Source organism: Spodoptera frugiperda, chromosome 3, assembly GCF_023101765.2.
Source record: "Spodoptera frugiperda isolate SF20-4 chromosome 3, AGI-APGP_CSIRO_Sfru_2.0, whole genome shotgun sequence".
NCBI lineage: Eukaryota > Metazoa > Arthropoda > Insecta > Lepidoptera > Noctuidae > Spodoptera > Spodoptera frugiperda.
This window is the reverse complement of record NC_064214.1, coordinates 5,373,273-5,389,996: the sequence shown is the minus strand read 5'-3', so window position 1 is coordinate 5,389,996 and position 16,724 is coordinate 5,373,273. Positions and strand designations below refer to the sequence as shown.

Sequence of the window (16,724 nt, the reverse complement as noted above, 5' to 3'; positions counted from 1 at the left end):
AATATTCTGTAGTTTAATTCACAATTCAGGCACAGTACATTATTCATTATTCAGGTTTGATTCTATTAGTACTTAATCACAAAAACATTTCAATTTATTTATTTTCTTCTAAATAAATCTTAATTACACCAAATTGTTTAATTTATTCACTAATATTGTGACAATAATGTGCTAAATAATTATGTTTTATTGTAATTGTCATATTTTGAGGAACTATTAGCAATTGGCAAGAGAACCTAACTTAACCTAACTTTATTAATTTAAATCGCTATAAATGAAACACCTTAACTTTTACCCACAAAAATAAAATTGTATTTAAAAGTGTACACAATCAAAATATAATTAATTGTTTAACAATCACAAGCAACTGCTCTGCGATAAAGTGAATGTCAAATACCCGCGTCTGCAACATGTTGCTATTAAAATTGTTCAGGTTCTGGGTATATACCTACATTATGTAGGTCTTATCAAATCAAAGAAAATGGGAAATAATAAATAGTAGTATATAAATAAAATAATAAATATGACATTACCATTTATATATCTCCGTACATACAATATCTATTTGTAAGTACCTAGTTCGGTACTTAATATGTACGTACGTAAAAAAATATTTTGATCAATATTGTTGCAGTAGGACAATCAAGTCTTTCAATTCTAAATACAGATTGTATACAATTTATTATTTATATTAATTCTAGTTCATTGTACATTGCATTTTAATCAACAGCATATCCTAGTGTTCTCATATCGTTATCAAAGTCTTTATTCTTGTACTGCCTAATTTTCGTCAGCCATTTTTCTAGAGATACTTCTTGTCGATGCCCACCGTACCTCTTCGGAAGACAATCGGGAGGTATGTATCTGAAAAGTTATGAGAAAATTATAAGAAAATCTCCGTTCCAATAAATACTAAACCTAACTAAAACAATTTGTGGATCACACAAAGAGTTGTTCCGTGCAAGAATCGAAGCCGCAACACGTTGCGCGGCAGCCGGTCACCCAGCCACCGCGCCAACCGTGCAGTCGTTGTTAATTAATTATTATGTTTTTCGGCTTACGTAATTATTTGACGTGGAAAATAACTACCAACATAGATCAATAACCTACGATAAGTATGAGATAGATATCAATAGGTACGTACTTATGTAGAGAGCTAAGATCATTTCCATGGAATCGGACCCTCTTCCAGAGATCATCCACGGGCGCCAGACGTTTGAAGAAGTGGAACAATGTCTCGAAGACTCTTGAGCAGTTGACCACATGAACACCTCGTTGGTGGAGCGGGAATGCAAACTGGAAAATTAAAAATAACGGTAAGAAGCAGGAACAATAAATACCTTCTTAAGTTAAATAATCGTGTTAAATTATTGAGGATTTCTCATCATTGGCTCCCAGCATTAACTGTATGGAGAAGATGCCTGAAGTTTTAAAGATCTATTAGATCCTGGTACTCGAAAAGTAGGAATGTAAGAAATTCCCTTACCCCCATAACATTCATGGCTTGCAAGGCTATCGCTGGTGAGAACTGCCTCATATGCTTCATGGTAAGACCTTCACAGTCCAGTAAAGCAGTTCCTCCTAGCACTTGTAGTTTCGGCTGCATGATGCCAATTTCCAGAAGAAGTAGACAACCTCGGATTAGGTCGTCTACTGGATAATCATCTGGATCCCATTGTCCTGGAAATGGTGTTTAAAAGACTGTTTAATAAACGTAGGTACTTATACATTATTTCGTTAATGGTCACTATAGATTCTGGCTTACAAGAGTTGCAGCGGCTATAGGAGGTTGTGGCGGGGGGTGTTTAATTGTCAACACAAAAAAGGTTATGAACTTTTCGCCTAAATGAGATTGTTGCATTCAAGAAATGAAATCAATCCTTGAAGTTAAGTATCGAGAATTTTAGTAAAAGCGTTGATACAGATTTTAGTAGGCATGCTAATGGAACTGTATGAAATTTAGAACCATTAAAAGAACACTAGGTAAGGCTATGACTTTTAGGCAGAATTTCCAAGAAATATTCGTAGCAATAACAAAAGAAATAAAACCTAATGGCAACACAGAAATCCTTTTCAAGCAACTTCATTACCTTATGACTTTGTAATTAGTAACAATTTAACTAGGAGTACAGCATTAGGCAGGAGGTTAAAATGTGGTGTTAAATGGCACTTACCAAGTCTACAAATAATAAGTCTACCGACATCCGGCCTGTCGAAGAGTACGCCTTCAAACACATGGCCCAGTTTAGTGAGGCCGAACCAGTCGATGTCGCGCCATAAGTGCGGGTTCTGGTCACGGAAGTTGCAGTAGCGAACTAACTGGAAACATTTGAGATGTTTGTTTTAAATATTTAACCGTTGTGAGAAGAATATCTCTTGGCAGTTTTGTCGACAACTTTGTATTAGCGACTCGATTGCCATAAAGAAGAAAAAGAAAAGTATATCTCTTAGTACCTAACGTGTGACTACTACTCGTAGAAAAAATATTTTTTTATTGTAGTTAGGTTTTTGTTTAAGAACTTTACTCAACTCTAAATTTTAATGTAGTTGGGTGTGCAATAGGTAGCGGGTTCGATTCCCACACGTGTCGCGCACGTACATTACCTTTTGTTGCAAAGCAACAAACAGTTTGGGTGTCATGTGTATGTGAAATTGTAAGATTGTAACACGAAACCACGTTTAAAAAAATGTTAGGTAGAATGAGCTTATTTGGTGAGCTTTTGAAAAACTTTATTAAGTAAGTATATTAATATACTTACAAGTCTATGCGCTCGCGCAGGTACTGATCTCCGCGCCCTCAGGAACCGCAGTAGGAACGCGTCGTCCATTCGAGGAGGGTGACACTCACCCCTTTCTGTGGAAAATGTTACGCAAATATTTATATATGATGCAAATATTTATATACATATATGTCGCTGTACTGTAAATATCAAAAATCTAACATATAAACATGTTGCGAGTAGAAGTTATGTTACTTTGCTATAATTATTCGGCCAGGAGCTAATTAAACTTTTACTTGTGTAGAAAAACAAATAACGCCTGTCTTATTTATTTTATTAAGTATTATTTTCTAACGATTTTTAAGTATTTAAGCAATATAAGTTGTAAGTTAAATATTATTTCATTAAGCGTAGAAACCTGTTGATATTTTGAGCTTCCCAGTGACTCGGTAGATGGCGTTGTGGGTTAATACAAATATTTGAACGCTACACAGAAGCGCGGCCCGATAAAGTTAAAAACCAACATATAAAATATATTTTTTTTTGCTTTGCTTGCAAATGCTTTGCTTCGAAAGAGCTTAAAAACTTAAAAATCATGATTGTAGGCAATGTAGCCAACTAACTAAGCCTTTAAGGTACTTAACTTAAGATACTTACTTTTAACTTATACTAGCACATTTTATGAATATGAATATAGAATCATGTGATTACCGAGGACGAAGAGTTATTATTTTAATTTTCATTAAGTAGGTACTTATTCTTTACAAAATATGTACAACAAATTATGAAGAGTAGAGTAGTTGAGTAAAGACCATATATTAGCTGTAATCACCAAAAAATTCATTGTACGGTAATTTAAAATAATAAAATATGTAAATTTCGCTATCTTGACTATAATCTACCTTTCATAATGTATCTAATTATTGCCAGACAGATATACAAACAATAAATGTTTTTTTTTGCAGTATAATGCAAAAGAATAGGCCTATAAAGTACTAGGGACACAGATCTAACTACGATTAAAAATAATGAAGGTTATTTACAATCACTTGTAAGTTGCAGCCCGCTAGTAAACGTCGAATATCACACTTCGCAAGGCTATTGACCCAGCTTGAAATCTTTTGTTTGCGAGTATTATCCAAACAAAATATTCCAGATTCGTGGTTTTGATAAAACATTTGTTTATACTTAATTGATTATTAAATATCGTTTGCTTATTTTACTGTTGGATGTGTGCGATTTGAGCTGTATAAAAAAAGAAAACAGTATTGAAAAGCTATTAGCTACCACAGAACAGAGGTTTGTTTCTGTAGGCAACAATGTGTTTCAAACTAATTAATCAGGTCGTAACCGCTGCAATTTATGTTACCCTGGTATTTCTCGCCTTTTACGTCAAGTTTCCGTAAACCTATGGTATCGCTTACCTAACTCTGACTTAACTGGTATACGTTACGTGTAACAAGGAAATTCATTACACGGTTGACGAGATAATAATAGTCATTAATCATTGCATCACATCATCTTGATCGTCTCATTTTCTTCGGTTGACATATTATTATTCTGATAAATCTATCCCGTAAAGTACATTTTCATGTTTTGAATGTTTCATGTTTCATTTTTTGAATTGTTACCAAAACATACCATAGTACAATTAATCAGATCTCATGTAGAGCCTAAGTGCCTAGCCCTAAATCTAAAACCCTTATTATACACGTAACTATACTTTAGGCGTAACTTGTAGCGCGTAGTTCGCAACGCGTAGTCCGTAGCGCGTAGTAGGTTTTCCAACTATTAATAATACTGCATGCAAACCAAAAACGCCAAGTGGCCTTCATATAAAGAGTTTACAAACTACACCTTGGTCAAAATACGTGGTCTGGTCATTTTAATCATATAAAATTATTGTAATTACTACAGGAAAGTATTTTAGCTCTAGACTAGTTTTACTGAAGGATTTCCAGGCTATTGTTACTGGAAATAGAGATAAAGTTTGCTTACCATATATCATATTCCTAAGTTCCACAATATTCCTAGTTCTAGAGGCCGGGTCTTCTGCACACAGGATGAAAGCCTCCTCCTCGGATTCAGGGTCGTCGTGCCGATCCATCTCCGCTTTGAATGCGATCTCTTGAAACGTCCATAGTTCTGTGTCGGTCTGGTAAACAAACAACATAATAACATTAATCTAGATTCTAGACTAATAAATTAAATTAGAATGTCTGTTTGTAAAATTAAATTAACCGCTTTTTACTACATGTATGATATGAATATGCATACGATGCGTACACCAAAATATCTAATATTTTTTTAAATTTTGTCTGCCTCTTTGTTTTAACTACTCGCGATTCATCGTGCGGCATCGCTCACGTGGGTTACGGACTTTGTGACAAATAAAAATAGCCTAAGTTACTCCTTAGTACATCAGCTACCTGTCAATAAAAGTCCCGTCAAAATCGGTCCATCCATTTCAGAGATTAGCCAGAACAAACAGACAGACAAAAATTGTAAAACATATTATTTTGGTGTATGTATTGTATGTAAATTCTTATGTATGTAGTAAAAATCAGTTATTTCAATATTACAAACAGACACTTCTGTTTTGTTTATTGAGTCAACATAGAGCACATTCAAAACTGCATTCTCATTTTATCCATACTTTGCAGAAAGTTAGATGCACAAATTCAATAAAATAAAAAAGACTAAATATAGGTCAGATTTACCAAACACGGGTAAAGAGAATAATAATATATGTAAAAGATAACAGCTACCATTAATCACGAGAATCCTAAAAACCGACTAATTTAGATTTTCTAGACAAACAGGTACGGTAATTTTTAATTGGCTATCCACGTAACGCTGACATTAATATCACCTATAATTGATTGCGGTTAGATAGTAGGGTACAGTTATGTGAATGTGACATGGTGTCAATAGTAGCAATAAAAACAGCAATATAGGTGTAAATTACATTGCTATAACTTTTTTTAATTGAGGGGGATAAAATATCCAATGACTTCTCCCACCTTGGACTAGGCGAGAGGAAGTGTCAGATTCCTACTTACTAAAAACTACCCCGTTCCTACGCCTGCTTTTCGAGGTGCAGCCTCGGTAACCTGCTAGGTAGTCCACAGCTCTGATATTGCTATCATAAGGTATGGACAGTACTATCGATTTTATTGATTTATTCATTTGTCCATCAATCATACAAGAATCGTTAAATTGTTTGTCTTGCTCGAAAAACAATAGTTGATGAAATATTCACAGGAAAAAATCATCAAATAAGAGTTTGTTACAACCGTGATTATGTTTTAAGGCATTATACATATGTATATTGCGTTGACGACGACAACGTATACCGTAAAACGTGAAAAGTACATATTTGGATAGTCAACTAAAAGATTTTAGAGATGGTCTTTACCAGCACATTTTTTTACCATCAAAAATTACATATTTGCATTTTCGTTTGCTAATACAACGTTTTTTCCTAGAAAAGGTAAGTAAACAAACATACAGTTAACAACTTTATATCCTTTTCCAGGAAAATCTGTGAATAACATAACTTTAGCAGGTATTTAAACAAAATAACAACCGAAAAAGGCTGTTACATTCCATCTTAATATGTGCATCTCTACCTAAATCTCTGAGGATTAAATAAAATAAAATTATTTTTAATTTTCGAAAAATTTGCATAAGGTTCCGTTAAATCATTACATAGGTACTAGGAATAGATGAACAGGAAAGAAGTAAACAGTGAACGTGAGCATGGATGTGGCAACATACCAACGTAGACACAGACATTGGCAGTGTTACTGGAAGTGAGTAACCGCGCGAGTGATTAGGACAAGTGCAGTCAACGTGCAAGTTGCTAAGAGCGCAATCATAGCCTTGTGCATTGTAACTAGTGTTTATTACGAATGATGTCTACTGAAATTTCGTGATGTTAATTAATTACTATGCAATCGAATTAAGTATTTCTTTACAGATTGAGAGATAGTAACATGTCGATTAACTGCAGTGTCGATTAGGAACATATTGTGTTAACTAGCAAAGAATCTTTAGTTTGATCTGCAAGTCGAAAAAAGCTTATTCAAATTAGGTTTATTTTCTGTCATTGTCTGTTACTTTTGTAAGCAGTTTTTAAAAGTCGCTATTTTCAAAATAAGTTTGTTTCCAATAACTGTTATTTTAATTCCAACTATTAAAATCCATTTAACTCTCTCTGGTAAGTTAGTAGAGGTAACGTATTTAAAGATGTCTTTTCAAAAACATCTATGATATTCATCTGTGTAATGACAAACAACTTCTTTCTGCTCTGTTTGGTCGACATACGGCCAATCGCATAGAGTGTCCTTGCACAATAGAGCAGCAACGTGAGCTACATATTAACGAATCTGCTTACAACTTTTTGGTATGAACCGTGAAGTATTTGATTACCAGGCAGCCTTGTAAAGGGACTAGCTAACCAACTCGCTAAGCAGAGCAAGGTGTCAAGGCAAGCTATCCGTTACTGGCAGGGTTAAGCCGAACTAGGTTCCAATTACTCACTCACCTACCAGGCTAGCATATTAAGTAGGAACATGCAAGTACTTGTATAAGGTAAACATACTTAAGAGGTTTTAAATAACGCGGGAGAAGATTGGGTGTCCTAAAATAGAAAAGCACTTGGGTATATAATTTTATATTGGGAACTTTTACTTAGAAGTTTATTTTTGTTTCTTACTTTTTTATCAGTTTATTTTTATGTATAAAAATATGTCAGTCAAAGTCACATTTTATCCTTCGATTACGGCGAGAACAAGTAGCTAATTACTTGTTAGTGTTTCGTCATGTTCTACGCATATTAAAAAGATCCAAATTTGTTACCCAACAACATTTTCAAATTGACATAATATAATGATGTTTTTATTAACTTCTTTTTTTGAAGATTTTATGTTTAGTTTATTTCCCTACGGACAATTAATTACAGGGTAGGTTTACAAGTTTTTAACCTTCCGTAAAGCCAAGTACTAGGTTCACATAAAATCAAAGAGATTTGACGTTCATTTCATAATTAAAAAACCTTTTCTACGCACCTGCAATAAAACCATGTCCAATTTACACACTTCCTACTTACCATTAAATGCATGGTGTAACATGGCTCACCCATCATAGAAAGCGATGCTAATCATCGCGCTACGACAAACATGGAGAAAGCTCCATGTTTACTTTAAGCATTTAAGATTTGCTTGTGAAGCTCATCATAAGAGACATTTGATGTATTAACGTGTAAAAGCAACGGTAATGTTTTACAATCTTGTTTGATTTCGAGGCGACTTGTCATTAGATGTCAAGATGGATAGCTTTCTCTCTCTCTCTCTCTCTCTCTCTATACACAGATGTTAAAACCAAACAAAAAATAAAAAATAGAAGTACGTCTAAGCACTTCAATGAATGGAATTTTCCTTTTCACACATTCGATCCTCAACAACTGTAAGACGTTGATAAAATAATCCCCTATTAGACAAGCCTTATCAGGTATTAAATAAAAGGTAGGGTACAGAGAAAATGACCTCAGGTTCGCTTAAAATTGTAGTTTAAAAAAGAAAGAACATGCATGATGCCAAATGCTCGTAACAAAACACCTGCGTGTTCTACATACACCACATATACATTTTACACAATGACATGTAGGTTACATATTCATCCCAATTGTAAAAATTATGTGTTAATTACATATGTCTCTCGCGTCAAGCAGCGTGTCAAAATTACGCATTTCTGACAACACTTGGAAAGTAGTTTCGAGAATACTTTTTGTACGCAAAATAATTAGGCTCGCACGAAACTCGCATAATTTTTTTGTAAATGACTCTTAAACAACGGGACAATGGTTTTGGCAAAGGTGTCATGGTTTCTTTGTTTGGTTAATTGGCTGATCTAAACCATGTAATGTTAAGCACAAATTCATTCACTGGATTATGATGCACACACACATGAGAATGGACAGAGGACAGAACCATCGACTACAAAGTAATTAATGAACTAACTTTTGGTTTAAGATCTGCACTCCTATATTTACACATTGTTATTACGTCTGTGTCTATTTAATACTTTAGTTAAAGAAAACATTCTTCAAAATACTGAAGATGACTTTATACTTCACTGTATGGCAATACACTTGAGTCTAGACTTTTAAAAAACAGTAAACAATCGAAATCCATAAATATTTATTGAACACATTTACAGTTCCTATTAGTTATAAAATTCTGCTAAACGTATATGTGACTTCAAAGTAAATATATGTTTCCTTTTAGCACTTCTTAAATAATTTAAAGTTGTTTACGTAGTGAAGATGTATTTTATGGCAGTGCTAATTAGATATCTTACGTTACATTCTACGGGTTTTAACAGTTAACATACTTATACACAGTTAAGATTTAACAGTAATACATTGAGAGCACGATGGAAAACAATGCTAGCATAACGTAGTTAAAGATTTAACCTACTAGATAAATTAATTCGAGAAAACAAAAGGAATTTGAAAACATCTCATGAAAACTGAATGAAAATTAGGTCAGTAAAGTTATAAAGATAGTACATTAAGAAGAAACAGACAAACAGATTGGAAGTTCTGCTGCTATCATTGTTTTTTTAAGGGGGGGTGGTGGGGGATCATTCAATGTCTTCTCTCGCCTTGGGCGAGGCGAGAGGGAGTGTCAGACTCTTACTGACTTAAAACCACTCCGTTCCTACTGCTTTTCGAGCCGGAGCCCCGGTAAACCCGCTAGGTAGTCCCTAGCTCCAAAAACTCCATTTTAGCCACTATTTTAAAGTCCAAAATCAAAAAACTTGTAATGTCACCGTAAAGTCAGTAACCATCTTGACACGGTAAATAGTTACAAGGTACCAGGCAAACATAACACTGGTAGATGTACAATGTATACAACACAACACACATACAAGAGTGGTTGATTGTGTGGAATCATGTTACATTCATGATTCATTACGGGTCAGGATTACTCGGGCCGTGTACCACAACATGACATATTAATTCTCCACCACGATGACAAATAAATCCTTTGGTGGTAAACCGTAATTGTATAATGCATTTCACATGATGTTTTTGTTTACAAACAGCATTTTAAATTGAAATGCCATTTATGAAAGTGTTTTCTGTCCGTACGTTTGAGAACTTTAACCGATCGCAGAAAGAAGAGTATGCGAATATCGGATAAGGGGTCTCGAGTACGATTCCTGAGTCGAGCAAAGTGTTACTTATTATCGACTTTTCGAACATTTCCCAGTAGTAGCAGGAGTTCAGAATTGTGCCGAGAATATGGAAATAGGCCCACCTCGTATTCCAAGGGTCTTATAACACAAATGATGAAAAGTAAGTGTAGCTTGTGCAGTGGCATTACGTCACGTAATGTGCACCTCTGCCTACCTCTTCGGGGATAAAAGGCGTGAAGTTGTTTTTTTGTTGAAAAATTAAAGGAAATCACATAATAGATATGAAATCGAACCAGTCTTATAGCCTGACCGAAGCTGCCATTTAGAACTAGGTCTTTTACACAATTTATTTCATTATGATTCTCTAAAAAATTACCGAAATTATCTAAAGAATCACCCTTTCACAACAACTACTATGAGCTATTACCTATTACCCTCTTCAATAACACATTTGAAAGTTAAATTTATGCTAATGCTGTAACAATGGAAAAGAAATAATATTTCGCTATCAATGTCTTGCAAACTAAATCATAAATCTATTGAAGTAACTTGTGTCAACTATTGCTTTTAAAAACCATTTATTTTATGCGAATAAATGAACCCAATTCTCTTATTGTTATTAAAATGCCCAATGATATAAACTTGGTGGGATGCATGTAAGAGTAAATAGTGGTTTCAACATGACAGTGACAGTCCACTGCTGGACTATGGATCTTCTGTTAAATAAAGAAAAGAAGTTGCATAAGTTTCCTGCTTGGCAGGGAATTGCAAATCATAGTTAAAATTTGTCAGAAATAACTGCTGCCTCGTTGCAATCAAAAGCGTAGGTATCCTTAGTACCGGTGATCTGAGTGGTCCTTATAAGGTAAAAAATATGGTCCACGAAATAAGAAAGATTCACAAGATAACACCTAGTAAAAATGCCACGGGTAAAGCTCAAATATTTAAGTTACAACTGAGAGGAACAATTGATTCCACGATTCTGAAGAAAATCTTATGTTGGTATGTTGGTACATAAGATTTTCTGGAACAGGAACCGCATGAAAAAAGTAACAGGATTGTGATTCCTTGGCCTAACAAAAACGTTAAAAAATAGTCCTTGATCAACCACAGGTTGGTAACCCTTGCTTTCGTCCATTGGATACATATAAGGAAGAACAGCAGTGATGAGTATGCATTCTATGTCTGTCTGTCTGTATGTCAGCCATCATTATACGGTACTTTCTTCACCTTTATTATATTTTTTACATGCACATAGCCGGTAGCATCGCATTCTTTCATTCAAATATATTATTGAACAGTTACCTATTGTGTGATGAATAAATGCTTCAATAGCTTTCTACAACGTCTAGACTAGCTGTAGAGTGTCTAGAAAGGTGAGACAAGGCTGCCGATGTGATATTCACGGCTGAAGTAAAACGTCTCGAATTTACGATCCATCTAACATGTGACGACATTATTTCCTTTGTTTTTTAAAAGAAGTCTTGGCTTAGTGACATAAGGTAATGCTTGTTGTGTTTGTACTTTGAAGAGTAGGTAGATTATTATGTTAGTAAAGTTTTTAAGAACAGTTTGTATTTTTTTTTAAGTCTCAGATGCAGACATTTGATTGGTGAAATCCTAATAGCTGCTGCAGAGCTGCGGACAACTAATAGTTTACGGAGGGTCTGGCACGAAGGAGATGTAGGAACGGGGTAGAGTTTGAAACTCTCTCTCGCTTCACCCAAGTTTTTGGATGATTTCAAAATAAAAAATTACCTGCTTGAAACATTATGGAAGTGTCATTAGGGAAAACTTATGATCATGAGTCTAGTAATGATAAGAATACTTAATAGATATCTATCTGGCAGTCTGTGCCCTTGCGCTCAATAAAAACAAAGCAAATATTTACATATTTTAATAAAGATATTTTTAGGTCATCACTGATCGTTACTTCAATGCTTTTTTTTTAATGAAAAATGTTTTTAAAAACTACAGAAATAAGATTGAAAATAAGAAACATAATAGCTTCTACATAGAGCCCGGGAAGTGACTGAGCTTTTTTACAAAGAGATTTTATCATAATCTTTATACTTGCCGGGCAAGTTAGAGACCACAGTTAAAGAGAGTTTAGGGGGCCTACTCTTGAATCCAATTCCGATCGATCGACATTGCTATTGTGGTATTTCGTACACTCTTGAGTTACAACACTAGCGCCCATGGCCCATTGTATCCGTATTGCGTGGATATTGCATGAACTAAATGGTATTGAGTTTGGCTTTATATCCCGTAGTTTGATTGCTATGTTAACTGCTACGATTGAGGTTGTATAGTTTTCATTACCATTATCACATCAGCCACAAGGCGTCAACTGCTGAACATAGGCTTCCCTCAATGACTTCCAGATAGGCCGGTTGAAAGCGACCAGCATCCAGTGGCTCCCTGCGAGCTTCGTCAGATCGTCTATCCACCTTGTATAATTTTAACATTGAATAATTATTGTGATTTTATTGGATTCAAATTGCGTTGCCATTGAGATTGATTTCAAGAGTAAGCGCCCAGGTTTATCAGAGATCGCTGTTGCCCGGTTTCTCTCAGATAAGCAGTCTCTTATCGGAATAAATACAAAGTTAATAGCACACAATAAATTAGACGATAATTCAGGTAAGACAAAATATGTATGTATAAGTATTATACGGTGCATAGCAAGTTGCAACACCAATAAATAAATTATCTAGATCTTACAAAAGGGCTAGTGAACGTAAAATAATGCTATGAGCATAACGTAATCAGAGTTCTAAACAACACTAAGTAAGTATCTACGTATTTACCAGATAGAGAGTTAAATACTAAACATGACCTGGTAAAGGAGACAGGCAACTGCTGGATGCTACTGCATCCTCACTTCTAGCATACTTTCTAGCCGACCGATCTGGAATACATCGGGGGAGAACATGTGTTTTTTTATGGTATAAGCCGGTAAACGAGCAGACGGATCACCTGATGGTAAGCAATCGCCGTTGCCCATTGGCACAAGAAAACACCATGAGCATTACAAGTGCGTTGCCGGTCTTTTAAAAAGGAGTACGTGTTTAGTGTTGACGAGATTAAACACATCATGGAATTTGCAATCTGAGGCTTTCCGACATTTTAGGAAGTTGTTTATTTATTAAAAGATAAATTAGGCATTTTATTATGGCCTCGATTATTCCACATAGGTTACCTCGTACATAATGACTATTTAAAATTTACGACGCTACAGCTCAGGGTTAGTATATGTTTAATTTGTTTATAATCACGTGTCGCTAAATTCTGAAGGTCTCTAAAACGAATGGGCTTAATTGCTTAGGTATACATTCCACTAGTAACTTAGTACGATGGAATCAAACATTTAATGATGAACCAAACTTAAGTAAGTACTTAAATGATGTTAAGAAAACTAATATGGTAACCAGTAAAATATATGATATCTTGTCTTTTTCTTCTCCTCTAAAATATCTTCTGATTTATTTCGTTGCGGAATCCAAGGCAATTATTCATGTCCCTGGGACGCGCCGCGCAGTGTTCCGGTGTTTTCATAGTTATAGGTCCTGGCTTACAGGAGTTGCAGTAGTAAGTATGGAAGTTTGTGGCTTGCTTGTTCCAATGAAAAAAATATCATGTCGTGTATAAAACAAAAACACCTGTTCAATAATAATGAGTAATTTGCTGGTCTAATGATTTTATGACGTTTAACATGCATAGATTCTAAAGAAAATCTTACTCCGAGATTTCTATCTTTTAATACTTATTTATTTTTCGCTCATAAAACACGATAATTTAACTTTTCCCACTGCTGTGTTGTGTTTAGAAAACAATAAAACTAACGCCGCTTACTTACTGTAGAAGAAAGTTCGCGCCTGCGCGGGTACAGTTTAGTTTCTACCATACTTTATAGTTTATGGAACAAAGTACCGTAGGGCAATGGACCTATATACCAGCTATCCTTTCCCTTTTATGAACAATCTCCTTTCGAATCTAAACTCCTGGTACTTGAAATTTGATAGTAAGGTGTTTTGAGTGTAATTGGATCCAATTACCTCAGTCTGATAGTCGATATTATTTTGATACGAATTTTCAAATTGACTGATTTTCAAAATATGTATATAGACGAAATTATTCTTAATTTTGTATTTTAGTGACAATTGTTTAAAATGATATATACGCTGTTTAATCTTACACGTGTCATTATTTAACCATATAATTCTTTAAAATTATCTTAAATTATATTTTAAAATACCGCTTATAAAAAATTAAATAATTATAAAACATGAGCCGACAATAGTAAAAAATAGGATGGTAACTGTGGTTCGTGGGAAATTAGAGTTAGGTACTTATAATCGTGGGAGCTTCTATGTATAATTGAGTTAGGTACTTATAATTAAAACAAAAATACATTTTTAGATAAACGTGTTACTTATATATTATTTTTGTCTTGTACCTATGTATAAAAAGTTCCACTAGTTTCCACTGACTGAATCACTGTTTCCCAAAATACAAGCTTCATGTAGTATGGGTAGATGACTAATTTTTATTTTAATGTCTTATTATTAGAGATTTTTTTTTCGGACACAAATACTTTCGAAGATATATCGATTTGAAATATCGCGTGACGTCACTTCTAGATACGTTTTATACGTAGAAATTGCGTATTTGCTCCCACTTCTAAACTTTGATTCGTTTTATCTAAGTAATACTAGGTACTTTACGAAAAAAATACGTGTCTAATATTTTTCATTACCTAACTGACGGACAAAATATATTTTTAATTTTCATACCCCGTCATTATCCCTATTCACGCGTCCATGGAATTACCGCGTTTTATGAATATTGTATAACCATTATACATATCTATACTAATATTATAAAGCTGAAGAGTTTGTTTGTTTGATTGTTTGTTTGTTTGTTTGAACGCGCTAATCTCCGGAACTACTGGTCCGAATTGAATAATTCTTTTTGTGTTGGATAGTGCATTTATCGAGGAAGGCTATAGGCTATAAAATATCACGCTATGACCAATAGGAGCCGAGCAGAGCGGGTGAAACCGCGCGGAAGTAGCTAGTAAATGTATATTTATAAAGTTGATATTACAGTAAATAAAGATGACCCCAACTTTAATAGTGATACTAATATGTTATGACTACAAACAACAACTTCTTTTATATATCTTTATAGATAATTAAGTAATAATGAAGAAGTCAGCATGTATAAAAATTAATGATGAAAATACATAATTCTCTCTAATAGGTACTTAAATATGAGTAATTACCAAAACTTGAATACACAAAAAGATATTACTCAACTAATCTTGATGATTTTTTTTATTAAAAAACGAAATCTTTTATGATATCAAGCCTTTACTCAGATAGTTATTTCAAAGATCAATTTAATCATAATAACGACGATTTTTTTTTGATTTTAGGCTCGAGAGTAGGGAAGGACGTAGGTAAAAAATTACACCTCGTTTCCTTTGTAAGTCATGAAAAACCTTAACATGATATAACATAATCACTTCATTTAATATCTAAAAAATGGCCGGCCGTGTTAAGCTGCACCACAGAAATATGTATTTATTTAATGGAAAACCAACAGCTACACATGTCAGAATAACCAATTTATAGGATTTCACGGTAAAAAAAAAAAAAAAGTGATCAGTAGGTATTCGAAAACTGGTGAAACACAATCCAAACAAAAGCAACTTTTAGATTAAAATATACAACAAAAAAAAAACATAACAAAAATATTCATCATTCATTTATCAATCAATTAAAAAAATCTTGCTTGAGCATCGTACGTACCGCGTAAGTTTTTGTTATAAATTATAGACATCGACGCATTGGAAGTAGACCGATTTTGATAAGGCTTTGATGATTGATTGATTGTGATCATAGGTGTAATGTTTATTAAAATAATAATAATATACCAGTAAGTAATAAAAATAATAATTATACTAGGCTATATAGAAATATTCTAAGCAGTTTTCACACGTTATAGTTAAGCCGATCTTGGCAAATAGAAAAAAAAAATTCTTTTCTTCACCCTAAAATTATGAATAAATCGCATAATTATTAAGTCAATAATTAAATTGTATTAGGTTAAAAAACTATAATTATTTTTTATATAAAATAATATTTTTCCACATACCATTTTGCAATCCAAAAATAATAACAACACATAAAAAAAAATTATTTCACACTTCACAATCACATACAAATCCGCATAATTTCACCATTCACTAATAAATGCGTAATTATAATTTAATCGATGATTTATTCGATCGTGTGACTGACTATAGATCGGTGCGTGCGCGTACGCCGCGGATAGTACGGAATGTGGTGCAAACTCTGCTGAGTGGATAACGGTCGATGCGCCGACGCACCGAAGAATGGCTTCCATGATTGATCATAGTTGATTCTTTGGCTAATCCGTGTAATATCTCACACTGTGGAGATTAATCGATGGTGATAGGTGAAGCCAATCTCAAATATTTTTTCTTGGCGTAAGTATTAATTATGTTTGGTAACCTGTTTGTTGTAATGTTAGTAAATAAATAATTTTCAATAAACTGCGATAAAAACACTTATCAAAACCACATCAAAATCGGATCGGCCAATTGTAAGATAATCGCGCATATACATACATACAGGTCCAACAGAAAACCTCCCATCGTTTTTGAAGTCGGTTAAAAATATTTTTCTGTGTAGGGTCTTGTATCTTTACTAATTCAAGAAAGATCAATGTTATTGTGTGCCTCTGAACAGATTTGAATAATTCTTTCAT

The 16,724-nt window shown here is 33.9% G+C and overlaps 1 protein-coding gene across 1 annotated transcript; it reads right to left on the bottom strand.

The window, feature by feature from the left end:
• Window positions 1-16,309, bottom strand: LOC118274072 (alpha-tocopherol transfer protein). Its single transcript, XM_035591427.2, has 7 exons — window positions 16,089-16,309; window positions 4,719-4,875; window positions 2,760-2,854; window positions 2,175-2,319; window positions 1,487-1,680; window positions 1,145-1,296; window positions 1-864 (listed from the first exon to the last, which is right to left on the bottom strand). Exons 1-7 carry the CDS (start codon window positions 16,089-16,091, stop codon window positions 720-722), a joined length of 891 nt encoding a protein of 296 aa, XP_035447320.2. The 5' UTR covers window positions 16,092-16,309; the 3' UTR covers window positions 1-719.
• Between the last annotated feature and the right edge of the window lie 415 nt (window positions 16,310-16,724).

What these genes read in the sequence shown, in the direction of transcription:
- LOC118274072 (XM_035591427.2), bottom strand. An exon ending in ACTTAGGAATATGATATATG is followed by an intron (nt 2,855 to 4,718) that starts GTAAGCAAACTT and finishes CATTTTCCACAG; the next exon opens with AAAGGGGTGAGTGTCACCCT. An exon ending in AAGCCATGAATGTTATGGGG is followed by an intron (nt 1,297 to 1,486) that starts GTAAGGGAATTT and finishes TTAATTTTCCAG; the next exon opens with TTTGCATTCCCGCTCCACCA.